The sequence below is a fragment of the Coregonus lavaretus genome (assembly GCF_964263955.1).
Source record: "Coregonus lavaretus genome assembly, contig: HAP1_SCAFFOLD_1780, whole genome shotgun sequence".
NCBI lineage: Eukaryota > Metazoa > Chordata > Actinopteri > Salmoniformes > Salmonidae > Coregonus > Coregonus lavaretus.
In genome coordinates, this window is record NW_028165704.1 from 52,175 (window position 1) to 64,414 (window position 12,240).

General features: G+C 42.7%; 1 protein-coding gene across 1 annotated transcript in view; it reads right to left on the reverse strand.

Annotated features, from left to right (window-relative positions):
• Positions 1-11,785, reverse strand: part of LOC311115569 (maestro heat-like repeat-containing protein family member 1) — a 56,387-nt gene extending 44,602 nt beyond the window's left edge. The window contains exons 1-11 of the mRNA XM_084190717.1: positions 11,538-11,785; positions 10,697-10,807; positions 10,137-10,282; positions 9,111-9,242; positions 8,686-8,848; positions 8,363-8,461; positions 7,856-8,007; positions 6,456-6,596; positions 5,193-5,285; positions 3,998-4,076; positions 1,111-1,224 (exon numbers count right to left, since the gene is read on the reverse strand). Coding sequence (XP_084046843.1) covers positions 1,111-1,224; positions 3,998-4,076; positions 5,193-5,285; positions 6,456-6,596; positions 7,856-8,007; positions 8,363-8,461; positions 8,686-8,848; positions 9,111-9,242; positions 10,137-10,282; positions 10,697-10,718 — 1,141 coding nt within the window. The 5' untranslated portion in view covers positions 10,719-10,807; positions 11,538-11,785. The remainder of the gene's footprint in view (positions 1-1,110; positions 1,225-3,997; positions 4,077-5,192; positions 5,286-6,455; positions 6,597-7,855; positions 8,008-8,362; positions 8,462-8,685; positions 8,849-9,110; positions 9,243-10,136; positions 10,283-10,696; positions 10,808-11,537) is intronic.
• Positions 11,786-12,240: the final 455 nt, after the last annotated feature.

The following is a 12,240-nucleotide window of genomic DNA, read 5'->3' on the forward strand; positions in this document are numbered from 1 at the left end:
TAGAAAAAATCCCTTCATCAATGAGAAGCAAAGAAGAGCCAGGCTGAGGTTTGCAAAAGACCATAAGGATTGGACCGTAGAGGACTGGAGTAAGGTCATCTTCTCTGATGAGTCCAATTTTCAGCTTTGCCCAACACCTGGTCGTCTAATGGTTAGACGGAGACCTGGAGAGGCCTACAAGCCACAACGTCTCGCACCCACTGTGAAATTTGGTGGAGGATCGGTGATGATCTGGGGGTGCTTCAGCAAGGCTGGAATCGGGCAGATTTGTCTTTGTGAAGGACGCATGAATCAAGCCACGTACAAGGTTGTCCTGGATGAAAACTTGCTTCCTTTTGCTCTGACATTGTTCCCCAACTCGGAGGATTGGTTTTTCCAGCAGGACAATGCGCCATGCCACACAGCCAGGTCAATCAAGGTGTGGATGGAGGACCACCAGATCAAGACCCTGTCATGGCCAGCCCAATCTCCAGACCTGAACCCCATTGAAAACTTCTGGAATGTGATCAAGAGGAAGATGGATGGTCACAAGCCATCAAACAAAGCCGAGCTGCTTGAATTTTTGCGCCAGGAGTGGCATAAAGTCACCAAACATCAATGTGAAAGACTGGTGGAGAGCATGCCAAGACGCATGAAAGCTGTGATTGAAAATTAGGGTTATTCCACCAAATATTGATTTCTGAACTCTTCTTAAGTTAAAACATTAGTATTGTGTTGTTTAAAAATGAACATGAACTTATTTTCTTTGCATTATTCGAGGTCTGACAACACTGCATATTTTTTGTTATTTTGACCAGATGTAATTTTCTGCAAATAAATGCTCTAAATGACAATATTTCTATTTGGAATTTGGGAGAAATGTTGTCAGTAGTTCATAGAATAAAACAAAAATGTTATTTTTACCCAAAAACATACCTATAAATAGTAAAACCAGAGAAACTGATAATTTTGCAGTGGTCTCTTAATTTTTTCCGCGGATGGATGGATGGATGGATGTATGTATGTATGTATGTATGTATATATACATACATACATACATACACACACACTGTAGTAAGTGCCTCCTGTCCTGTGTAGACAGACCCGAGCCAGACTAACTAGCAGTCTTACTGGAGGAGTTGATGAGGTGTCGGAGCACGGCCAGGGAGCCCATGCGGTTCCTCTCATTACTGTTCTCCAGTTTCTGAAGCACAAACATGATCAGCCGGTCTGGGAAGGTGTTGGCTGCGGAGGAAGGAAGCGTACGGCACAGAGTCAGACGAGTGCTTAAAGTTTAAACACATTTACCCCGGAGTGAAGTCACACCATCTAAAATCTAATCATGAATTATCTCATTACAGGAGGACATGGTGTCCATCATGTAGTTTCCCTGCAGCAGCTCCAAGTTCTAAAATAACAAAGACTTTGTTCACAACGGCACCCTATTCCCTTTATAGTGCACTACTTTTCACCAGGACTCATAGGGTTCCGGTCAAAAGTAGTGCACTATATAGAGAGTAGGGTGCCACTTGAGACACAGCCAGAGTTTAGTATTGGTTGAAGAGGGAAAACAGTCTGGAACTCTGAACATAGTACTGTACTAGGCCTATATACCATATATGTACAGTGAGGGAAAGAAGTATTTGATCCCCTGCTGATTTTGTACGTTTGCCCACTGACAAAGAAATGATCAGTCTATAATTTTAATGGTAGGTTTATTTGAACAGTGAGAGACAGAATAACAACAAAATAATCCAGAAAAACGCATGTTAATTTTTTTTTACATTGATTTGCATTTTAATGAGGGAAATAAGTATTTGACCCCCTCTCAATCAGAAAGATTTCTGGCTCCCAGGTGTCTTTTATACAGGTAACGAGCTGAGATTAGGAGCACACTCTTAAAGCGTGTGCTCCTAATCTCAGCTTGTTACCTGTATAAAAGACACCTGTCCACAGAAGCAATCAATCAATCAGATTCCAAACTCTCCACCATGGCCAAGACCAAAGAGCTCTCCAAGGATGTCAGGGACAAGATTGTAGACCTACACAAGGCTGGAATGGGCTACAAGATCATCGCCAAGCAGCTTGGTGAGAAGGTGACAACAGTTGGTGCGATTATTCGCAAATGGAAGAAACACAAAAGAACTGTCAATCTCCCTCGGCCTGGGGCTCCATGCAAGAGGAATCAGCCCAGAACTACACGGGAGGATCTTGTCAATGATCTCAAGGCAGCTGGGACCATAGTCACCAAGAAAACAATTGGTAGCACACTACACCGTGAAGGACTGAAATACTGCAGCGCCCGCAAGGTCCCCCTGCTCAAGAAAGCACATATACAGGCCCGTCTGAAGTTTGCCAATGAACATCTGAATGATTCAGAGGAGAACTGGGTGAAAGTGTTGTGGTCAGATGAGACCAAAATCGAGCTCTTTGGCATCAACTCAACTCGCCGTGTTTGGAGGAGGAGGAACGCTGCCTATGACCCCAAGAACACCATCAAATATGGAGGTGGAAACATTATGCTTTGGGGGTGTTTTTCTGCTAAGGGGACAGGACAACTTCACCGCATCAAAGGGACGATGGACAGGGCCATGTACCGTCAAATCTTGGGTGAGAACCTCCTTCCCTCAGCCAGGGCATTGAAAATGGCTCATGGATGGGTATTCCAGCATGACAATGACCCAAAACACACAGCCAAGGCAACAAAGGAGTGGCTCAAGAAGAGGCACATTAAGGTCCTGGAGTGGCCTAGCCAATCTCCAGACCTTAATCCCATAGAAAATCTGTGGAGGGAGCTGAAGGTTCGAGTTGCCAAACGTCAGCCTTGAAACCTTAATGACTTGGAGAAGATCTGCAAAGAGGAGTGGGACAAAATCCCTCCTGAGATGTGTGCAAACCTGGTGGCCAACTACAAGAAACGTCTGACCTCTGTGATTGCCAACAAGGGTTTTGCCACCAAGTACTAAGTCATGTTTAGCAGAGGGGTCAAATACTTATTTCCCTCATTAAAATGCAAATCAATTTATAACATTTTTGACATGCATTTTTCTGGATTTTTTTGTTGTTATTCTGTCTCTCACTGTTCAAATAAACCTACCATTAAAATTATAGACTGATCATGTCTTTGTCAATGGGCAAACGTACAAAATCAGCAGGGGATCAAATACTTTTTTCCCTCACTGTAGGTAACAGCACCAATTAATACTGGTATTCTACAATTCCATTATCAGTTTTATATTATAAACTGGGTGGTTCGTGCCCTGAATGCTGATTGGCTGACAAATATATCAGACCATATACCACGGGTATGACAAAACATTTATTTTTACTGCTCTAATTACATTGGTAACCAGTGTATAATAGCAATAAGGCACCTCTGGGGTTTGTAGTATATGGCTAAGGGCTGTATGCAGGCACTCCACGTTGCGTCGTACGTAAGAACAGCCCTTAGCCGTGGTATATCGGCCATATACCACACTCCCTCTGACCTTATTGCTTAATTATACAATGTAATGGAAATTACCCAGATCATCTGAAAATGTATATATAGGCCCAGAGAGTAATATTTAGACGCAAGCACACAGTCCAAACAGTGATGACCGGCCCCTCATTAAATCCTTCTACACGTTGCAGCCAAAGGTCTACAAGCCCAACTCCATAACTTGGAAGAGCAGTAAAAGTCAGACGTTTGGCATATTGCTACAGCAGCAGTGTGTCTGTGTGGCAGGAGGACTTTAATCCCTCCCTCCCCAACAGGCAGCAACATGACCACTGGATTACAACAACACACACTGGTCCACTGACTGGACTAACAAAGACCAGGTCAAGGGGCCTGTTCTAGAACCTTCAGATTAAAAATATATTGGGTAGAACAGTTGTGATTGTCATGTCGAATAAGGAATCGTTCAATGCGTTTCTATCTGCAACATTTACTTCATTGACTACAACACTGACCTCTCAATCTAATAAACCTAGAGACAAAACACACACACGCATTATTGAAGAACAGAAAACCAACCTAGAATGCTGAAGCATCTTAATACCTCGTTGTGATTTTTCACCGTCGGTGGGTTGCTGTAGTCAACAGGTGCGCAAACCTGGAGGGAACACAAAATGATAATTACTGTACATGAAGGTACAATAACTCTTATTCATACTAATCAACCAATCCATATTGAAAAGTATGTTTGTTCTTGATTCAATCTAACTGATGTTGACTTAAGTGCAATCAAACCAACGCATCGTGGACATTTCAAAGTCAGTGGATTGGCATAGGGTGAGTCACAAACAATGTGACTACAACAGGAAGTGATTTATTATGCATCCTGACAACAGGAAGTGATTTATTATGTATCCTGACAACAGGAAGTGATTTATTATGTATCCTGACAACAGGAAGTGATTTATTATGTATCCTGACAACAGGAAGTGATTTATTATGTATCCTGTCATTGAGAACCATTATAGTCAGTCTCTAGTATGACTAGCTGTGTTAAATACAGAAAAACATCCTATTGTCATTGAGCAAACAGCCCAGGCGGAGTGACAGAACGTGTTGTAAGAAGCCTGTGTGTTCCAAGGTAGTACTTTCAAATCAAATGTTATTAGTTACATACACAGTTTACAGCATGTGTAAAAGGTGCAGTGAAATGCTTGCTTGCTAGCTCCTTCAACATCGCAGTACAATCATCTGCTTTTAATTTGTTTGTACCTTACTTGTGGAATAATCTCCAAGGCTCTCTAAAATTGGATGAATTGGTGCCTCTAGGGCAATTCTAAAGGCTGATTGAGGACCTTTTTCATGAAGGATGTGTTTGTTTTCTGTGATTGTGTTTTGCTTTTCATGTATGTGATGTGTATAGTGATGTGTGGAATGTGTATTGATGTGTATAGTGATGTGTGGAATGTGTATTGATGTGTATAGTGATGTGTAGAATGTGTATTGATGTGTATAGTGATGTGTAGAATGTGTATAGTGATGAGTATAATTGTGTATTGATGTGTATAGTGATGTGTATAATGTGTATTGATGTGTATACAGGGCTCCTCTGAAAAAGACACCTTGGTCTCAGGATGACTCCCTGTCAAAATAAAGGTTAAATAAATGAAAAATCTATAATCAATCATTTAAAAAAAGTATATATAAAATAAAGTTAGAAGAATGCAGTCGTGTTCATATGTTGTCAGTGTACTGTACTGTCACTTTGCCGTACCTGCTGGTGTAGAGTAGTGAGCAGGCTGTCGATCTGCGTCTCCAGAACTCTGCTGCCCATGTTCACAGAAGCATCCAGAACTTGACACAGGCTCTGCAGGGGAGGTGAAATCAACATGAGCTGATTAGTGAGCAGAGCGGACAGTGTTGGGAAACGGACTAAAACACTGCTACAGGACTGATGAATGACATTGAGAGTAAGACTCCATTAAATAAGTAATTTAAGTCCCAATCAACATAAATACCATATTGGCAGACTGTGGAGTACCCTGGTCTAGCTTAAATCACTACATCAACATAAATACCATAGTGGCAGACTGCGGAGTACCCTGGTCTAGCTTAAATCACTACATCAACATAAATACCATAGTGGCAGACTGCGGAGTACCCTGGTCTAGCTTAAATCACTACATCAACATAAATACCATAGTGGCAGACTGCGGAGTACCCTGGTCTAGCTTAAATCACTACATCAACATAAATACCATAGTGGCAGACTGCGGAGTACCCTGGTCTAGCTTAAATCACTACATCAACATAAATACCATAGTGGCAGACTGCGGAGTACCCTGGTCTAGCTTAAATCACTACATCAACATAAATACCATAGTGGCAGACTGCGGAGTACCCTGGTCTAGCTAAAATCACTACATCAACATAAATACCATAGTGGCAGACTGCAGAGTACCCTGGTCTATCATAAATCACTACATCAACATAAATACCATAGTGGCAGACTGCAGAGTACCCTGGTCCATCTTTAATCACTATATCAACATAAATACCATAGTGGCAGACTGCAGAGTACCCTGGTCTATCGTTAATCACTATATCAACATAAATACCATAGTGGCAGACTGCAGAGTACCCTGGTCTAGATTTAATCACTACATCAACATAAATACCATAGTGCCCGACTTCAGACGAGGGTACTCTGCATCGGTATGTGCTTCAGTCAACGCCACAGCTAACTATCATTGTTATGCCAAGAAAACCAGAAAATTAGATGTCTTGGCATGAGAATATGACAAGCATACCGGTATGGGCCTACCTGTTTGACATGACAAGCATACCTGTATGGGCCTACCTGTATGGGCCTACCTGTATGGGCCTACCTGTTTGACATGACACTGCCAGGTCAGAAGAGTTAGCTAAACTATTACACACAGATCTGGACCAGACTGCTGAACTCTCTGAGTGCCTCCCATCTGGCACTCTATTCCCTATATAGAACACCAGCAGCAGTCATTAGAGGCCTACCTACCTTACTGATGACGTAATGCTCGGTGTTCTTCTTGTACAGGGAGAGGATTGTGGGAATGAGTTTGGGAAGCTGCTCCTCCAGTTTATCATGGGCCATCAGGTGACTCATGGATCCCACTGCTTCTGCCACTGTTAGTCGTAGCTACAGCCCCAGCCAGGTAGAGAAAAACAACAGTTAGTCGTAGCTACAGCCCCAGCCAGGTAGAGAAAAACAACAGTTAGTCGTAGCTACAGCCCCAGCCAGGTAGAGAAAAACAACAGTTAGTCGTAGCTACAGCCCCAGCCAGGTAGAGAAAAACAACAGTTAGTCGTAGCTACAGCCCCAGCCAGGTAGAGAAAAACAACACTAGGACTGGGTCTATTCTCTACAGTGTACTATTTTTGACCAGATCTAGCAGCATCAGTTTTCACCAGAACCCTATGGGCCCTGGCCAAAAGCAGTGCACTCTATAGGGAACAGGGTTCTATGGGCCCTGGCCAAAAGCAGTGCACTCTATAGGGAACAGGGTTCTATGGGCCCTGGCCAAAAGCAGTGCACTCTATAGGGAACAGGGTTCTATGGGCCCTGGCCAAAAGCAGTGCACTCTATAGGGAACAGGGTTCTATGGGCCCTGGCCAAAAGCAGTGCACTCTATAGGGAACAGGGGTGTCAAACTCATTCCATGGAGGGCCTAGAGTCTGCGGGTTTTTGGTTTTTCCTCTCAAGACCTCGACAACCAGGTGAAGAGTTATTTCCTAATGAGTGACCTTAAATTCATCAATCAAGTACAAGGGAGGAGCGAAATCCTGCAGAAACTCGGCGCTCCGTGGAATGAGTTTGACACGTGATTTAGGGAATATGAAGCCATTTGGGACACAGCCAATCACTGGAAAAACGTTTTAATCAACTGAGTCCACATCTAACTGAAGCAGAAATCTTTTTATTAATGCGGGTGCAGAGACGGGGAGTAATCTGACTTTTGGCATTCTCAAAAATAAAGACATCAGCAGTTATGCTGCAGTTGCTCTGTGGTTAATCATTTCAAAACCAAAATGGAGGAATGCAGAGTATATGAACAGATTACAGATAAGGGACTATTTATTTCCCACAAGCCTAGACCGACTTCTACTGTGGTTATTATGTCCTCTACTCAGAAACCTAAAGAAAACCTTTCTACATAACCTTGCAGAGAATTAACCAGGCAAATATGTCCAGGAAACTCTCCTAAATGTTGAAATCATCTGATATCAATCATTGACCTGGCTCTGCCTGTAGACCTCTCCCTTCTCTTCCCTATAATACCAGCACACAGTCAAAGGGGTTGCTTTCATCATGATATCCCTACAACAGAGGGACGGTTGAGACAGAAATGTAATTAGGACAAATTGGTTTCGTGCTCCTCCTAATGTAATGTGGTGTACCTTGGATTCCCTGCTCTGGAGCCAGTTGCAGTAGAGGATGTCGTAAGCTGCGTAGATCTCGCTGGAGAACGTGTCCTTTCTCACAGTCGGGTCAGGAGCTTTGTCCAGGTTGGCTAGGTACTCCAGGATGCTCTCACTGAAGTGGGACAGAGCTGGGAGAAGGAAAGAGAGAGACAGACACAGAAAGAGAGAGACAGAGAGAGCGAGAGCGAGAGACAGATGGTAATCCCATTTCCACTACTTCTATTATTATTGCTGTTGGTCCCACCATTTTTGTTATATGTATACTTTGACAATGTAAGTAATTTAACTTGCCATGTCAATAAAGTCTATTGAATTAAATTGAATTGAAAGAGAGAGACAGTGACGGAGAGAGAGAGAGAGAGAGAGAGAGACAGAGAGAGAGAGAGACAGAGAGACAGAGGTCTATAGGCTGGGTCTGGTAATGTATGTTTAATCATGTATAATAATGCTACAGTATGTTGGCTACAGTGCATCTACTCCTACCAGAGGAGAACACCCACTTCATGTTGTCCTGCTTGGTCATGCCCAGCATTGGGAGCATGGTGCCCAAGATGGCATTGAGAAATGGCACCATACCATAAACTGTCAACAAAAGTAAGATTAGAGGTTAGACTCTACCGCTATTACACTGCCAAGAGATATCTAGAAACAATTTGAAAAACACTGAGGGGGAATAGTCTTGATCTGTAAAATCACAAACAAAGGCTTCTCAGAAGCTAGGTGACAGGATGTAAAGGATCCGTTAGCAGCCTTTTAGGCAGCTCTATACTGTGCGCTTGACACCATTGTGTATGGTGTTTGCCTACCATTGGATTCAGAGAGGCTTGCTAATGTTTGGACCACAAAGAAATGAGGCAGGACCCCTGGCTGGAACTTGCTGAGGATTTCCTCCATGATGTCATTGATGTACTTGTTTCCCACAGCAACCAGAATATTGCTGGCTGCCTGTTGCCAATCAGGTACAACATCCTGTAAAAACATGAAAACTGAGCTGTTGAATCAAACCCTAGGCCATACTTTTTGTATTGTATACATGAGAACAAACATATACTGTTCAGTGTTCAGATTGATGCAATGGCCTCTATGTTAGAATAACCATTGATAAATCCAGTACTTTGTCAGAGGAATAACTAGATTACGTGCAATATTAGGCTAAAAGCACAAAGTTGGTAATTGAATTTCTATATTTCAGTTCAGACCAGAATAACTAAATCATCAGAAACAATCTTACCTTTGATCGAGTCATTTCATCAGAGGCCAAAGAAATGATGCTTTTGATTTTCGGGTAACTGATGTCGTCTATCTTGGTCTTCACAATTAGCTCAATCGTCTGCAGTATAACAACTCTGTGCCCAACTACAAGCTGCAGGAAAATAAGGTTAAATTGTAAATCACTTCAAACACAGGCCTTAAGTCAACATTCATTAACGTTAACACGGTGACCTGTATGAAAAGTCTCTCCCATACAGTATATTTCATAATCTCTTTTGTATTCATATCATTGGAGTAGCACATGCAGAGTCACAGTCTTCAGAGAAGTGATAAGGTCTCCAGCTTCTGGCAGGATGTGTGTTAATTCTTCATGTTAGACCATATCACATCCTAATGCAATCTTCTATTATGTCTTATTGTTGTTGCATTGTCGAGAAGGAACCTGCAAGTAAGCATTTCCTTTGACGATGTATACCATGCGTATCCCATGCATACGACTAATAAAACTTGAAACCTTCTCTCTAGCATTGTGATGAAATCTGCAGCACAGAGCAGCATTGGTGCTGTCTGAAATTGCCATTGCATCAGAGGGCTATGGTCACACAGTACAGTAGCTTTCTTCTCATAACCAAGAACCCTTTCACTTCTCATTTGCAATGTTCTGAGAGTGAAAGTTACATCAAAAATGGTGACAGGACAGATAAATGGCTGAATTTAAGAGGGACGACACCTCTAAAACAGAACTAGAAATCTATGCTGTTCTTTCAAGTACAATGGAAACAATATAACATAATTATATTGTTAGCCAGGCAAGGTAACGCAGAACAGCTTTTACCTGGCCAGCATTGAGCCCCACCTACCTCATCACAAATACAGACAGACACAGATAGCCTACACACATAGGCCACATTCACTGCCACACATCACGTTCTGCAGAAATTGCTAATGAGTCTGGGGGATTTCTACTATAGTGTTCCAGTCACAGCTCCACACAGTAGTTAATCAACAGTCAGAAGCAGTAGTAGTAGTGGTGGTAGTGTCTGACCTTGGGGTGTTTGACCAGGTAGTCCTGGCACATGGACAGGACCTTGTTAGGCTGCTGCTTCCCCAGGGTCAGTATGGACTTCCTGACCTGCTCCCTGACCACCGGGTCCTTGTCATTGGCTGAATCCAGCAGGGCCAGGGTCACCTCTGGTGGGGAGAGAACACAGCAGGATAGACGGGGAGGAGTGAGAGAATACAGGATAGACGGGGAGGAGTGAGAGAATACAGGATAGACGGGGAGGAGTGAGAGAATACAGGATAGACAGGGAGGAGTGAGACACAAATGAGACCTGGGTTCTATACATTCCACCAAACAGTTGCAAAACGAGAGTTTCTATTGGACAAATTCAGGTAGGTCTCTCACTGTTTCGCTTCCAATTAAGAAACAGTTTTCAACAGAATCACCATTCGCTAGGGCAGAATGTTGTGGAACACTCAGATAAAATATAAATATATTGTGTAGATTATGCCTCTCTGACCAAAAACAAATAATTATGCAAGGGATAGCCCATATCAAGAGGCAATGGCATAAGGACATGAAGATGAATAAAGGTCACTCACGCTCCACGTCTGACTCCTCCATAGCGCCTGTCTGAAGGCTGGGACTGGAGATATTTAGGATTTCATGTGGTGGTTCGAAGGGTTAAAACGTGTTAATCTGGTTTTACCACACTGCAAAGAAAGAAAACATGCATGCATGACATGTCAAAGTATGTAGCCTATGGTAATAGTAGGGCGAATAGATAGAACGCCAACACAATGTGATTGTTATTTATGTGCTTAAAACGGTGCAATCTCCATCATATTCTCACTGGCAATGATGCGCAGTAACATCATGACTAGCTCAGTTGCATCACTTTATGTGGCAACTTTAAGACTAGCGCAAATAGCCACATCACATGTCCTATGCTGGATACAAACAAACTGAATTGCAACAGACAGTGGCAGTGCATGACAAAGTAAAACAACTTAACTAGCTATCAAATGGTAACAAGCCGGACCCTGAAAACAGTCAGAGAGAAGTGCAGCACTTCCTTGTCAGACCAAGACCTGTTTTTCTTGGTTGGGATATTACTGTAGCTAAATGAGCTATTCCACATGGTCTCCGCTGGTATGTGGTTAATAGCATGGATGTTGTCAATATGCTATAATTGAATACGTGAAATGTCATCGACCTAAATTGTCCATTGCTACAGGTGACAGCTAGCCAGCTCTGTTTCGGACTGAGCCAGAAGGGCAAACTCTGTAACAGAGTTAGCTAGCTGTCACCAGTAGCAATGGACAATGTAGGTCGATGACATTTCACGTATTCAATTATAGTATATTGATAACATCCATATTGTTAACCACATTTGGAATGACGATTAGAACGTCGTTAAATGCAGCAAAGTCGGCTCCCCACCTTTCGAACAACCCGTCTGGCAGACTGGCTCGCTTGTTAGCTAACTAGCTATCAAGCTAGCTACACACAAATGCAAGGATGAACCTCCTCACGCGCAGTAATCCAGTGAAGATGTGATGTATGTTGTCCGATACTTATCTAACTAACTGTCTTTCAATGTGATTTTGTCATTTTTCCTCAATGCAAAGAGAGACACTTGTTAGCATCCACTAGCTAGATTAGCTCTATGCCACTGCAACGCATCGCAGGTAAACACGCCTAATCATGTGCTTCGAGTCAGTGTGGGCGTGACTTCGACAGGAGTTGAGCTGATTCAATGATTCTTATACATGTGATAGATCACTGACTGGACATCACGAGGTACGTGAGATTTCACTTTTCTGTACATGTTGCAACTTTATAGCCATAGGAAAGTAATGTGTTTTTGTGTTATGACTTGAAATACTTTTGACAATGTGGACTAGCTACATCACATTATCTATGTTTTTCTATTGAATTTCTATTTTCTATCCAACAATTACAGCAATAATACCCATATTACGCAGGAGGTTGGTGTCACCTTAATTGGGAAGGACGGGCTCGTGGTAATGGCTGGAGCAAAATAAGGGGCGGCAGGTAGCTTAGTGGTTAAGAGCGTTGTGCCAGTAACCGAAAGGTCGCTGGTTCTAATCCCCGAGCCGACTAGGTGAAAAATCTGTCGATG